This window comes from Heterodontus francisci, chromosome 32, assembly GCF_036365525.1.
Source record: "Heterodontus francisci isolate sHetFra1 chromosome 32, sHetFra1.hap1, whole genome shotgun sequence".
In the NCBI taxonomy this organism is placed as follows: Eukaryota; Metazoa; Chordata; class Chondrichthyes; order Heterodontiformes; family Heterodontidae; genus Heterodontus; species Heterodontus francisci.
In genome coordinates, this window is record NC_090402.1 from 14,475,099 (window position 1) to 14,490,314 (window position 15,216).

At 41.3% G+C, this 15,216-nt stretch overlaps 1 protein-coding gene across 8 annotated transcripts in view; it reads left to right on the forward strand.

Annotated features, from left to right (window-relative positions):
- Positions 1-15,216, forward strand: part of fnbp1b (formin binding protein 1b) — a 308,796-nt gene that overhangs the window by 205,096 nt on the left and 88,484 nt on the right. For all 8 annotated transcript variants that reach the window (XM_068012288.1, XM_068012286.1, XM_068012284.1 and 5 more), the window contains exons 7-8: positions 3,637-3,765; positions 5,587-5,733. In XM_068012288.1, coding sequence (XP_067868389.1) covers positions 3,637-3,765; positions 5,587-5,733 — 276 coding nt within the window. The remainder of the gene's footprint in view (positions 1-3,636; positions 3,766-5,586; positions 5,734-15,216) is intronic.

Here is a 15,216-nt window from a genome sequence, read left to right on the forward strand (position 1 = left end):
AATGGTGGCACATGGTATCTGATGCCATGAGACTTCATTGGGTTCACATTCAATGTTGAGGACTCGCAAGGCCATTCCCTACTAACTATATCCCACTCTTCCGCCACCTCTGGTGGGTCTGTCCTGCCAGTGGGACAGAATATACCTAGAGATGGTGATGGAGAAGTCTGGGACATGGGTTGAAAGATATGATTGTGTGAGTATGATTATGTCAGGCTGTTCTTTGACCAGTCTGTGGGACAGCCCTCCCAATTTTGGTGCAAGTTCCCAGATGTTAGTGAGGAGGACTTTGCAGGGTTGACTGGGCAGGGTGTGCCTCAATGGCGTCCAGTGCCTAGATCAATGCCAGATGATCTGTCTGGTTTTATTATTGTTTCTTGTAGTGGTTTGATCCACCTGAATGGCTTGCTAGGCCATTTCAGAGGACGATTAAGGATCAGCCACATTTTTGTGAGTCCGGAGTGACATATACTGAGGGAAGTAGGGGTGGAAATTGCAGAGGCACTGGCCATAATCTTTCAGTCCTCCTTAGATATAGGGGTGGTGACAGAGGACTGGACAATCGCAAATGTAGCACCTTTGTTCAAGAAAAGGTGCAAGGAAAAGCTCAGCAACCAGACCAGTCAGTTTAATCTCGGTGGTGGGAAAGCCTTTAGAAACAATAATTTGGGACAAAATTAACAGTCACTTGGACAAATGTGGACTTATTAAGGAAAGCCAGCACAGATTTGTTAAGGGCAAATTGTGTTTCACTAACTTGCATGAGTTTTTTGATGAGGTAACAGAGAGTTGGTGAGGGTAATGCAGTTGATGTGGTGTATCAAAAGTTTTGATAAAATGCCACATAACAGGCTTGTCAGCAAAGTTAAAGCCCATGGAATAAAAGGGACAAGTGGCAGCATGGATACGAAGTTCGCTAAGTGACAGGAAACATAGAGTAGTGGTGAGCAGTTGTTTTTCGGACTGGAGGACGCTATATGCTGGAGTTCCCCAGGGGTCAGTGTTAGGACCATTGCTTTTCTTGACTTATATTGATGACTTAGACTTTGTTGTATTGGGAAAAATTTCAAAATTTGCGGATGATGCAAAACCTGGAAGTGTTGTGAACTGTGAGGTTTGAGGAGTATAGTGATAAAGTTCAAGAGGACTAAACCAACTGGTAGATGAAAATTTAATGTGGAGAAATGAGAAGTGATTCCTTTAGGTAGGAAGAATGAGGAGAGTCAATATAAAATAAAGGCTACAATTCTAATAAGGGTTCAGGAGCAGAGGGACCTGTAGGTATATGTGCACAAACCGTTGAATCTGGCAGGGCAGGTTGAGAAAACAGTTAATAAAGCATACGAGATCCTGGGCTTTATAAATAAAGGCATAAAGTACAAAAAGCAAGGAAGTTATGATGAGCCTGTGTAAAACCCTGGTTTGGCCTCCACTGGAGTATTGTGTTCAGTTCTGGGCACAGCACTTTAGGAAGGATGTGAAGGCATTAGAGAGGGTGCAGAAAAGATTCACGAGCATGGTCCCAGGGATAAGGAACTTCAGATATGTGGATCAATTGGAGAAGCTGGGGCTGTTCTCCTTAGAGAAGATAAAGAGGTTTGATGGAGGTTTACAAAATTATGTGGTCTGTAGAGAGTAGACAGGGCGAAACTGTTCCTGTCGGCGGAAGGGTCAAGAACCAGAGGACACTGATTTACGTTGATTGACAAAAGAAGCAACGGTGACATGAGGAAAAACCTTTTTATGCAGTGCATGGTTAGGATCTGGAATTCCATGCCTGAGAGTGTGGTGGAGGCAGATTCAATGGAGGCCTTCAAAAGAGAATTGGATAACTATCAGAAGCAAAAGAAAATTCAGGGCTGCAGGGAAAAGACAGGGGAGTGGGAGTAGGCGAGTTGCTCTTCCAGAGATGGCACAGGCATAACTGGCCGTTTGGCCTCCTTCTGTGCTGCAACTATTCTATGATTCTATATTGGCCAGACAGGGTATGGGTGGCAGTTTTGCTTCCCTAAAGGGCATGAATGAACCAAATGGGTTTCTATGGCAATTCAGTAGATTCATGGTCACCATTGCTCAAACTAGTTTTTTATTTCAGATTTATTGAATTTAACTGAATTTAACTTCCCAGCTGCGATGGTGAGATTTGAACTCATGTCGGTGGACCATTGGTCCAAGCCTCTGGATTACTAGTCCAGTGCTATAACTACTATACTACCATACCTTGTAAGGTTACTTTTTTATTGGAGTATTTTAAGGAGGTTTGAATAACATTTAACTTCAATTCAACTTCTGCTGTAGCTGGGCAGAAAAGTGTGTTATAACCAAGAGGTTTGCAATTAATAAATGAGTTTTCTCCACAATTCATTGATAGTTATTACATTTATATTGTGCGTCAGTATTTATGTGTACTAATTCTTTTTATACATTCATGGGATGTGAGCATCATTGGCAAGGCCAGCATTTATCGTCCATCCCTGATTGCACAGGAGAAGTTTTATACACCAATCGCCACTGCCAATAATTACCTGAATTGAACTGTTTTTTTCTTGTCCCGTTCTGTTCCTCTCCTTTTGGCAGTGTGTCATGTTGAGGTGTGGTTCCATGAACAGCAGGACCCCTCTATTATCTCATGTCAATAGCTAGCTATCTTCTGTGAGCCTAGACAGTGAGCGATGTCAGGCTACTGGACTGTGTGGGATATCACAACCAAGACCAGTCCTGTTCTTGCATGTAATCCACACATGCGCTCTTTCAGCAAGGTTCACCAAGTAGTGATCAGATTGGGAAATTAAGCTGGCTTTTTTTAAGCCCTCCCTATCGCATGATAATGAGGCCAATGATTGTACTCCCACTGCCACCCTCACTCAGATCAGTGAGCAAAGTACAGAGCAGGGGACCTAATAACTAATATTTATCAGTACAATATCATATGGTAAATTTATCCATCAGAGAAATACACTGAATTGAATGAAAAAAGACTGGCTTTTTATCCGCACTACTCACAAATCAGCCTTGCAGTACAAGTCAAAGAATTGGAAACCTGCATTCGTATGTTTCAACTACAGAGTACAGGTCACCCCATTCACAACACAGTATGTGGTCCCTATGTGGGTATTAAGTGGTCATGAAGGGAACAACTGCAATTATAATAGTAATTGACAATTTAAACTCATCATTAATTTTTTTCCATCATTTAGATTCTAGAGTAATAAATTGAGTTGATACAGATTTAATGTGGTGCCTTCAGAATGCATTGGTTTTCTAAGAAAAGCTGAGACCACCAGAAAAAGCCTGTAGGTACTCACCAATCACTATAGAATGCTGCCTTATCCACAGATCTTTATTCTCAAAATGTCCCGTGTAAATTTATTGATGTTTACACTCCTTTTATTTTTGTTTTCCTTTTATCTTTTATTTCACGTTTTCACTAACTTTCCTGCATTTCTGAAGGGCATAACCTTTGTTTCTTTCTTCCACCCTACATTTGCTGGCTTTTAGTTTTACAAGCCATCTTTGATAATTATTTGCTGAGAAATTGAAAATGCCGTCATTGTGAGAAAATGCACTAACAGATAGTATGGAAATTCAAGTACAGCATTATTGACCAATTTATTGTTTGTGAATATTTCTGAACAGGCACGGCAGCAGGCCTATACCCGAAAGCAGATGGCATCTGATAGTATGGGAGACTATTCCAGTGCTCTGCAGAACTTTAATAAGGAACAACATGAGCATTATTACACAAACATACCAAACATATTCCGGGTAAGTTGGAATGTGGTTATTTTAGGTTATATAAAGATGCAATATTGTAAATTAGTCAGAGAACAGTGCATTTCTTTGATCGCCAATTTAACATTTTCCAAAAAATTATTTTAAAAATAAGTATATAAAATTTTGCATACAGAACACACCGTAGAGTGGTTGTTGCACTTCAGGCATCACAGAGCAGCGTTGACAAGTATACACATTTATGCAAAATGTTCACATTTTTCATCCTATTTGGTAGCAAATCAGCTCTTGGAGTCTATGTTTGCTTAGTAACAGCAGATTTGTTTCCCCAGCAGATTTAGTTGGTAGATCACTGCTGCAGAGCTGCTTGATACTTTCCTCACTGGCACTGATGGTTCCAGCTCACACGTGACACTGTTGATTCGCTCTGGAAACAGATTTTCTGTGCTGTGATGGAAAATTCCTGATCTTTTCCAAGTCAGGGAATAATCATTAACAGCCTGAACCCAGGACGAGCAATGAGAAAAGTTCACTGTGAGCTTGAGGGAGAGGGGTTTGCTGAAAGCAGTGAAGAGCTGGGGAATGGTGGAGATGGCAAACAGTGCCTCTTATACTGGAATGAGGAGGGAAAGAGTGTCTCTGTGAATGCGAGAAAAGTTAGAATGGTTCAAAGTGGGGGAGGAGTTGAGGGAAGACCCTCTGAACTCAGGATGAAGAGGGGTGCTTAGAGAGGAAATGCTTTGCTTTCTTTTCATTGAGCTATGAAGAACCAGCAGCATAACTGATTTACTCGCCCCCGAGTCTTTCTCAGTAATTCCTGCAATATTACTGGACTCAAAGTCTGTCTGTCTGTCTTGCTAGTTGAGTGTAGTGTAATCTGTCCTGTAACTTCAAGATAACCAGAAGAATAAAGTTACTAATTTACTGTAAAACTCTCTAAACTCTATGACTCTAATTGAGGAGGAATAAAAAGGAAAAACTTGCAAATGCTTAGAATCTGAAATAAAAATGAAAATACTGAAGAATTAATCTTTTCCTTCTCCGGTGTTGGTAGACTGTGTGTATTTCCAACTGTTTTTATAAAGAAAATAAAACTAGTTCTTGTGAGTTGCATGACTACCTCTTTGAGTCATTATATTATGTATATTTACCGTGATATATGCCTGAAACCTTGTGTTGATTCTCTTGTTTGAAGTTTAAGGAAATATTTTGTGATCTTCATTATATACAAGTGTGACTTTAAAGTTCTAATACATTATCGATATTGAAACCTTACTAATCCTAAATGTATCAGATACAGCAAGTTGAAAAATGTGCATTCATTTGTGTTTCTTCTGATGGAAGAAGATAAAAATCAAAAAGACTTCATCTCTAGAATTGCAGTGTTTCCTTTGAGGTGATAAAGGACTCATTGTTCACCAATCATCCACATTTTAAAATAAAAAGTTTTTAACTTGGAGGAGTGCAATTTTAGCTTTAGTAAATAGGTAAAAATTCAGATCCAAATTTAGATTGTCTCTGGATGATTAATGTAGATACCCAGGAACAAAATGACAACTATGAATTACAACAAATGGATCAATAGAATAATTGATGTGTCATGATCTTTAGCCAATACATATTTTCATTAAATTACAATAGCACTGATTTGCCCTCCAGGCTTTTAAATGATTGAATCAGATTGCTGTTATGATGAGGTTTTCAGTATAATTAGAAAACAGATCCTCTAGGTAATTAAGCAATGGACAATACACCAAACACACTGGTTCTTCCAGGGTTTTAGTTTGCCATGTAGTAAGTGCAGAAAATTTATTAATTTAACTATTTTATTATTGAACATATTTTTAATTTCAGAAAATTCAAGATCTGGATGAAAGAAGAATACTCAGAATTGGTGAATCAATGAAGACATTTTCTGAGGTAGACAGACAAGTCATCCCCATCATTGGCAAGTGTCTTGACGGAATCACAAAAGCAGCTGAATCTATTGACGAAAAGCATGTAAGTCTATTTACAACGATTACTTAAATGTAAGATACGCTGTGATTGTTTCCGCTGGGCTTTGAGAATGTAGCTTACATTTTGGGCAGTTGAATTTTGTAAAGTGACCCTTTTCAGTTATATGATGAGCTTCATCAAACAACCTAGTAGCCATAAAGAGACCAGAAAAAAAATATCAGAACTCGTGGTAAAAGTCTAGTGGGAGGACTTCAAAAAGATGAAAAACAGAATTTTTTGCTATTTAAAAAAGTCTGCACCAAACTCAGGATTTGAGTAATTGCAAACTGAACAGGCTTTGCTCTCGGAGGTTATGAAGTTAGCTGAACTCTTCAAACTTCTCACAGTTTTGCAACATAATCCTGTTCAGTTATTAATCTACAGTACAGAGTGATGCATGCCAGTTGGTTTGTGTTTACAATAAATGTATGTGACCGACTATGCAGCCTTCTGTTGAGTAACTTCTCACATGGGATTGAAACAATTATCTATATTACTTTCAATTATATTAATTGCAGCCTTTGCTACTACAGCATCCTGATTGGCTGAACACTGTAGTTCCAAAGTACAGAAAAGAAATTCAACCCAACTGCATACACCATCCCAAGACTCCTTCATGCATGAGATTATATTAGCCAGTCAGCCCCTTCAGTGTGGTGTTGCTAGCAAAGAAGCTTTCTTCAGCAGTGGCCAGTTGTCAAACCTATACTGTTTCAGCCTTTCCAGAACTGGAAACTGCAGGACAAGTAAAGGACGCTGTACTTATAGGCAGCATTGGCTTTTATTGTTCTGTTGTTCAGTAGCAGAAAAATTGACGATTCATAGCAACTGTGTGCTTTACTAATCATTAAATTAATACGTTCTTGTTTAAGTACACTATAACTGAATAGCATTGAAGAATGTTCCTTTGTGATGTACAGGATCATTCAGACTATTGTAATTACTTTTGTACAGGTACCATTTTGCTGAAACTTTAACAATTCCTTAGGGTTAGTTGACATAAAAGTATGTCACTCTGCTATTTAGAAAGTTGAGAGAGGTAAACCAGGGAACCATAGACTGGTTAGCCTAACATCTGTTGTTGGAAAATTACTAGAGTCTATATCTAAGGATAGAGCGACTAAACACCTTGAAAATTTTCCAGCAGATCAAAGAGAAGTAGCATGAATTTGTAAAGGGTAGGTCATGCCAAACGAATCTGTTTGAATTTATTTAAAAAGGTGACTTAAAGTAGCAGACAAGGCAATGTCTCTGGATGTTATTTATATGAACTTCCAGAAGGCATTTGATAGAGTCCTTCATAAGAGACTGTTAGCAAAAGTTGAAGCTCATGGAATTGAGGGCACATTACTGACTTGATTAAGAGATTGGCTGAGCAACAGGGAACAAAGAGTATGGATAATGGACTGGTACTCTAATTGGCAGGAAGTGACTAGTGCCATCCCATAGGAACCTGTGTTAGGGCCTTAACTATTCATGGTATTTATTAGGAACTTAGATAATGGGATAGAGAGGCACATATCCGAGTTACCTGATGACACAAAGAAGGGCAGCATTGCAAGCAGTGCAGATGGAAGCATAAAATTACAAAGGGATATTAAAAGATTAAGTGAATGGGCTAAACTGTGCTGAATGTGTGTCACTATAGGCAAATATAAGGTCATCCACTTTGGACCTAAAAAGGATAGAACAGAATTCTTTCTAAGTGGTGCAAAGCTAGAAGCAGTGGCGGTCCAAAGCGACTTGGGGGCCCAAGTACATAGATAATTAAAATATCATGGACAGGCACAAAAAATAATCAAAAAGGCTAATAGAATGCTGGCCTTTATATATAGGGGACCAGAATACAAAGGATTAGAGGTCATGCTGCAGCTAATCAAAACGCTGGTTAGACCTTAGCTGGAGTGCTGTGTTCAGTTACGGTCACTAAACCTTAGAAAGAACATATTGGCCTTGGAGGGAGTGCAGTGTACGTTTACTAGAATGATACCTGGACTCCAAGGATTAAGTTCTGTGGAGAAATTACCCAAAGTAGAATTGTATTCCTTGGAATTTAAAAGATTAACAGGTGATTGGATTGAAGTTTTCAAGATATTAAGGGGAACTTATAGGGTAGGTAGAGAGAAACTAGTCTGTTGTTTGGGAAGTCTAAGACTGTGGAACATAGCCTAAAAATTAAAGCCAGATCTTTCAGGAGTGAAGTTAGGAAATATTTGTTGATACAAAGGCTGGTAGAAGTTTGGAACCCTTGTGCAAATGGCAATTGATTCTTGGTTAATTGTTCATTTTAAGTCTGAGATTGATAGATTTCTGCTAATTAAACCTATTAGGGGATATGGGGCAAAGGTGTATTTCTGGAGTTAGGTCGCAGATCAGCCATGAATGTGGGTGGAACAGGTTCAAGGGGCAAAGTGTTTCTATGTTCCAATGCATAAACGTGTAATTTATCCAACATATTTACACCCCATATATAGTTAAAAGCACAACTCTGTAAATGTTTGAAAAGCACACAATGCTGGGAAGACAACAACTCAGTGTCTGTGGGGATTAAGGTTTTGGGTGTGGCCCTTCAAAACTGAAAAATAAGAGGGCAGGTGTTCTAATTCAATCAGCAAAAGGGGAGGGCTTATAATATACAAATAACTGAAAGACAAAACCAAAGAGGAATCATAAGCAAAGTGATCTAACCTCAGTCATGTATTGGAGAGACATTAAGACATTAAAGGGGAGACCAAATGCAGATTAGGTAACCACTTTGCTAAAAACCTCCTTTCTGTCCACAAATGTGGCCCCGAGCTACCTGTGGCTGGTCATTTTAACTTCCCTTCCCATTCCCACTCTGATCTCAGGCATTGTTCCAGTGAAGCTGAATACATTTTTAAAACAATATCTCATCTACTGGACACTCTACAACCCTCTTGTCTGAACATTGGCTTTAGCAATTAAGACTTTAGCCGCATCCTCGTTTCCAAACCTGTTTTAATTTCACACCTGACCCTGAGTTTTCCAAGTTTTCCATCTCATTCATTTTCTTATGTTTTCCCAGGCCTCCCACTTCCTTTATTTGTACACATTGAGCGAGAAATTGGAATAATTTGTGCCCTATTTTATAGGGGCTATGCATGCCCTCGGAGCTCCAAAATGGCATCCACAGCGCATGCACATACTGGTGGGACGAATTGCACTGGACGCCATACTGGTGAGGGCATTCACGTCCCACAGGAACATCCGCCGGAAGTATGCAGAACAGGCAGATTCATACTGATTTAATGCTAGTGGTGCCGTTTGGGAGTTCAACACTCCCTTAACCTCATACAGTTGAACCTATGTTGCATACAAAAGTCAACCAATCACCCTTGTACATTCACAACAAAAACAGAAAATGCTGGAAATATTCAGCAGGTCAGGCAGCATCTGTGGAGAGAAAAGCAGAGTTAACGTTTCAGGTTGATGACCTTCCATCAGAACCCTTGTACATTGCCTTGGTGCCTGTGTTCCATGTGCTTTTACCTGTGCTAGTGTTCCTACACAATGCTATATCAGTAGCTGCAGCATGGCTGGTGGAAGGCTGCTGACTTTCAGTGGAGGAGACTGCAGATAGCCTGGAGGATGACTTCTAGCAGCTCTGGACCTAGAAGGGTAGCATAGGCACTAAGTATTTCATTGTGCACATCAGCATTCTTCTGTCGGCTGCCAAAAGATTGACAAAAGAACCAAAGGCAACATGAGGAAAAACTTTTTTACGACCTGGAATTCACTGCCCGAAAGAGTGGTGGAGACAAATTCAATTGTGGCTTTCAAAAGAGAATTGGATAAGCGCCTGATGGATAAAAATTTGCAGGGCTAGGGGGGAGGTCGGGGGAGTGGGACTAGCTAAATTGCTCTTGTAGAAAGCTGGCACAGGCTCAACGGGCCTTTTGCACTGTAACCATTCCATGACTTTATCACGAAAATTGGTGGTATTGTAAATAGTGAGGAGGAAAGCCTTAGATTACAGGACGATATAGATGCGCTGCTAAGGTGGGCAGAGCAGTGGCAAATGGAGTTTAATCCTGAGAAATGTGAGGTGATGCACTTTGGGAGGTCAAACAAGGCAATGGAATATAAAATGGATGGTAGGACCCTAGGGAGTACAGAGGCTCAGAGGGTGCTTGTCCTTAGATCACTGAAGGCAGCAGCACAGGTAGATAAGGTGGTTAGGAATGTTGTAATGTATTTTGTTGTGAGCTTCCTCAGATCAATTAGCAATGCTTTTGATGAGTTTTATCAGCTACTGGATGAATTTTCTGTCTCAAATGCTATATTTTACATTGGGAAGGAAGCACTGGCCCAGTTTACTTCAGTGACACATTTTATGAAGAAATCCCAGGCTTTCTGCTTGCTTGCCCTCACAACTGAAGAGCAAATGCATGCAAACAAACTGCAAAAGAAAGGATGCCTGACGGAGGAGTCAAAACTTGTAATCTGTGTCATCTCACTTTTTAATAGCACAGAGCTGAATATTTAAGACCTTGCTGTTAGATGCTTTTCATAAGGAACATCCTTTCAATCATCATTTCTTCTTTGTCCGCACCTCACCTTGTTCTGCAATCACATCTTTATTTGGCCCGCAGTCTTGTATGCGATGGTGTTTCAAATGCTCAACTAAATACTTCTTAAATGTTAAGAGTCATAGCGTTATACAGCACAGAAACAGGCCCTTCGGCCATTGTGTCTGAGCCAGCCATCAAGCACCTATTTATTCTAATCCCATTTTCCAGCACTTGCCCATAGCCCTGTATGCTATGGCATTTCAAGTGCTCATCTAGATGTTTCTTAAAAGTTGTAAGGGTTCCTGCCTCTACCACCCCTTCAGGCAGTGTGTTCCAGATTCCAACCACCCTCTGGGTGAAATTTTTTTTCCTCAAATTCCCTGTAAACCTCCTGCCCCTTGCCTTAAATCTATGCCCCCTGGTTATCGACACCTCCGCTAAGGGAAAAAAGTTCTTCCTATCTACCCTATCTATGCCCTTCATAATTTTGTATACCTCAATCAGGTCCCCCCCTCAGCCTTCTCTGCCCTAAGGAAAACAAGCCTAGCCTTTTCAGTCTCTCTTCATAGCTGATCTTCTCAGAAGCGGGTTATCACTGGCAGAGGCTACCCGTCTGGCAGTGGCAGGTAACCATTTGGCATAATTAACTGCCCATTTGTGGGCCTATTGGGGGCACTGCCAAGATCTTCCCCCGGGGCAGCAGCTCAGCAAACCGAGTAATCTACAGATTGCTGAGCTGCTGTGAGACCCTGAACACTTATATCCGCAGCCATGATGACCTCAGTCAAACTGCAGCACTCAGGCATTGGGTGGCTTCTTCTTGTGCTACAAGAATGGAAGCTGCAAAATCAGCAATTAGACGCTGCATCATGGTTGGATTCACAAGTGTTCCCATAGGGTTGGCCACCACTTCAATGCTGGAAAGGATGGGTTCCAAGCTCTGAGCAACGCCCTGTGCCAAGTTGGAGCCGGACTCCTCCCTGTGCCTTGATAGTGATGGTAGGCTTTCTGGCAGGCCTGCCAGTGCACCAAGCATTTCTGTGTGCATGCTCATCAGCCTTTTTCTGTAAGCCTCCCCATCAAAGTCCTCATCTGAGTTCTCTCCAGCAGAACTCATTTGCGCCTTACGTTCTGAGGAGCTGGCACCTCTGCTGTGGTTTCCCCCTGCTCTGGCTGCAGCGCACTCCTGCCTGGTGACTCATCACATGCAGGTCCCACCTCGTGCTACTCTCTAAAGTTTGTGCAGTGCCAGCACCTGAGCTGGTGACTGTGAATGTGAGATCGAGTGACTGTGTTTCTTCTTCATCGGTGCCTTGTTCCTCTTGCACTTCAGGTTGCCACACCAGTTGTTGACCAAGTGGCGGTTCTTGGGTATCTGAAAGGATAAAGGCACACAGATAGGGTTGGGGGTGAGGGAACAGGATGTGAGCATCGCTGGCAAGGCCAGCATTTGTTGCCCATCCCGAATTGCCTTTGCAATCAGAAGCAATGATGGGATGAGGGAGAAGTTGGATGTGGGGAGATAGATTTGGTAGGAACATATCTTCATACTCTATGACTTCAATCCCAGTGCTGGCCAATGATGCCAGTCTTCTCCATGAGTATGAGGGCAAACAGCCATGCCTATCTCCCACCAATTAGGTGCTGTTGCCTATCGGTCAGCTTGTTCTGCAAGAGAGAGGGAACTGTGCTGCCATGTGTTTGGATAATGGCCGTCAACAGTTCACTAGCTGGCAGTGTGTACAAGCTGTGAAATGAGTGTGAGGCTTGCAGAAGTGTGATGAATGTGTGAAGGTGAGGGGAAGCAATGAATGTTGTGTATGAGTCATTAAAGGCCGGCTACCCAACCCAAACCTGATGGGACCCGACAATGTGTCGGGTTTGGGTCGGGTCGCACCTCCGGGTCCGGCATTCACACTCTGGTCGGGTCGGACCGGGGCGGACATGCTCTGTCACAACCTCAGGTAAGTGGCTCTCGTTAATGTAATTTTTGGACTAGAAAGGTGGTTTTGTTACAGTTATTTTAAGTTTGTGCAGATCAGCAACAAAGTGAAAAACGGAAGGTAGGTTGACTGATGATCTGGTCGGGCGCGGGAGAAAATGGAAGGAGTCGGGCCGGGTCGGGCTTGAGGTGAGATGTGGTTCTGGCGGGCTCGGTTTGGGTTTCGTTTGCAGACCCGAGCAGGCCTAATAGAGACTGTAGATGAGTGAAAGCTGTGATGAATGGAGCAGTGTGTGTGGTTAGTGATTCATTTATAAGGATATGAAATGTGAAGATGCATTCACTGACCTTAACCACTCCTGTGAGATCATTAAATGTTTTACAGCACTGCACCCAGGTCCTTGGAGCGAGACTATTGGCATTGACTGCAACAGTTTTCCTCCTCTACTGCCTTCATAATGTCTATCTGGCAGTCTTCCTGGCCCCCTGAGGGAGGAGGACCTCACTCCTCCTGTCCACCACATGCACCATGGCCTCCAGTGTTGCATAGGAGAACCTAGGGGCACACACTCTGGCCTGTTGTGCCCTTTCCATTCCACTAGTTCAAGCAGCTGCTCCAACCAAATTGGACCTCCTTTAGGAGGTACAATCAGGCTTTAAGCAGTGCAGGCCCACATAAAGTGGTGCTAGCTTCGCATGACATTGGGCTCTCTGCTGTGGCTTGCAACCATTTAATGCTGGGCTGCATGCTACTATCACTTAAATTAACAGGCAGCACAAAGTGTGCATGCTGTCTGCATCGCTACGAATGGACACTGATTAATAATGTATTGCCACCGCATGTGCCCGATTATCAGCCTAATCCAATTTTTCGCCCAAAGGATTAATTTTGAAAGAACAGTCCCAGGAAGGTCAAGTTTAATTACTGACAGAATTTCCCTTTTAAATTTGTCTGCAGGACCTTGTTTTCATGTTTATACAATGTGAACAGATGCACCGTTATATTAGTGAAAAATAAGTGTACACTGATGAAAGCACTGTTTAACAACTTATCAGTATATCACAAGTCATAAAACTCGTGATCATTGCAAAGTATCTAATTTTTTGCTGTCATTAAAACTTTAAAGCATGATAATCACAAGAGAAGTTAAGACAGTTGCAAAACAAATCAGGGGTTGACAGTTATTAATTTGTAGGCATCCTAGTTTTAGTTCTGATAAAATATTCTTGAGACCTTAAGTTGGTGGAGCAACACTTTATCACATCAACATACAGTGGGATGCGATTTTGATCACCCATCCCACTCATTATCGAAGGAAGGCACTGAGCAGGACCCAGGAAATGAGGAGTGATTCTTCTTAACAATCTGATCTCATTTGCCTCCTTGTATTCAGCTCATATGGCACTGAAAGAGTCCAGAGACAAGGTCAGTTGCTTGATCATGCAGAAGAGCAAACACTGGCATACACCAGCAGAGGTTCACTGAATAGCAATCAGGAATTCTAGCTGATTTTCCTCTCCCGAGACCAATGTGTTGATGTTAATTGTAGTGCCAGCAGCGCCTATCCCAGCTGAAATCACCGAACTTAGCACAAACCTTGGATGTGAACTCAGAAGCCCCTGGTTTTTATGGCTAGATGCTAGAGCACATTGTGCATTTACATACAGTGCCATTAGACAAGTAGAAATCCTGACTTTTCAGATACAATTGGAATTTTTTTTTTGAAACTAGACCATACTTTAGCTTGAAACACATGACTATCCAGCACTGATAGCTTTAATTTAAATATATGCCTGCTGAATACACAAATGATTGCAGGCTTCTAATTCAGACTGTGATTTCCAGTTATTTAAATACTCTAACTCACGAACATGTTAGTTTCTTTTTTATGGAAACATGAGAGGTCTGTTAAGTTCGTGGGGTTGCAGCCAAGGCCTGGAGCAGGAAACAAACCTAAACAGGTAATTTAAAAAAATCAGGATGAGAAAAAATGGGAGAAAATTTGATACATTTTATGGCAGCAAGCCCAGAAAAGACAAACTTCCAGTTGATCCATTGTGCTGTTACACAGAGATGCAGTGAATCATTTTTTTTTTTTGGATAGGTTTGTGATACATCAAGTTTCATAGTAATGTTTACTGTTTTTAAAATTATTTTTATATATTGCTCATGTGACGTGAACTGATTTGTATGTAGCTGATTTTTAAAAATTAACTCTAAGAATTAATCACTACATAAAAGAATTTAGCCTGGGCATGTGCATTTTTGAAGAGTCTCTGTTTGACCTCCCTTTTGATAGTTTCGGTGGAAATGAACTGAAAAAATGTGTTTTTTTGTCTTAATGACATTTTCCTGAAGGGACCAGATGTAACATTTTGCTGAAAGCTATGTCAATGTGTTTGTAAAAATTATATTTTGGAATGCCCTCAATTGGCTTGGATGCCATACAGACCTGGAAGGTCCCAGTTTCAAACCCTAGACAGTGCTGAGCTCATTGATCTCAATTGTGGCGCTAGTCAGTGAGTTTGCATGGTCTGAGCATCCCTGGGCTAGAGAAGGAATGAATAAGCCAGGGTTTCCTCTTCTGATCATGGTCCAGTGGTCTTTCAAAGTTAGTGCACAGATCTAAATGTCAGCAGAGCCCTGGAACGGAGTCTGCTTGGCACTCACTAGCAAAGATCGCATGTGAAGGGCAGGCTTTAGAGCAAGTTATTAGAACACTACTGGATTCAAAACCCTGCATGAAACAGCTCCTTGGAGAGAAAATTGGGAATATTTAAAGGGTCATTCAACATATACCTCTTAAAAGAAAATTTATTTATTTACCAGTTTAAATGGTAATTTTCCAGAACTAGTGATATTCATGGCTAGTGCCCTTTAAAAAGCTTTCCTTAGAAGTTTTAATGTTATCTTTGAAAGTGTATCAGATTCTTGTTTTATATGTCTAATATCCCGGCCACAAGATCCATTCCCTAACGACCAAATTCCATATCTTTCCTCAGCAACTCTCT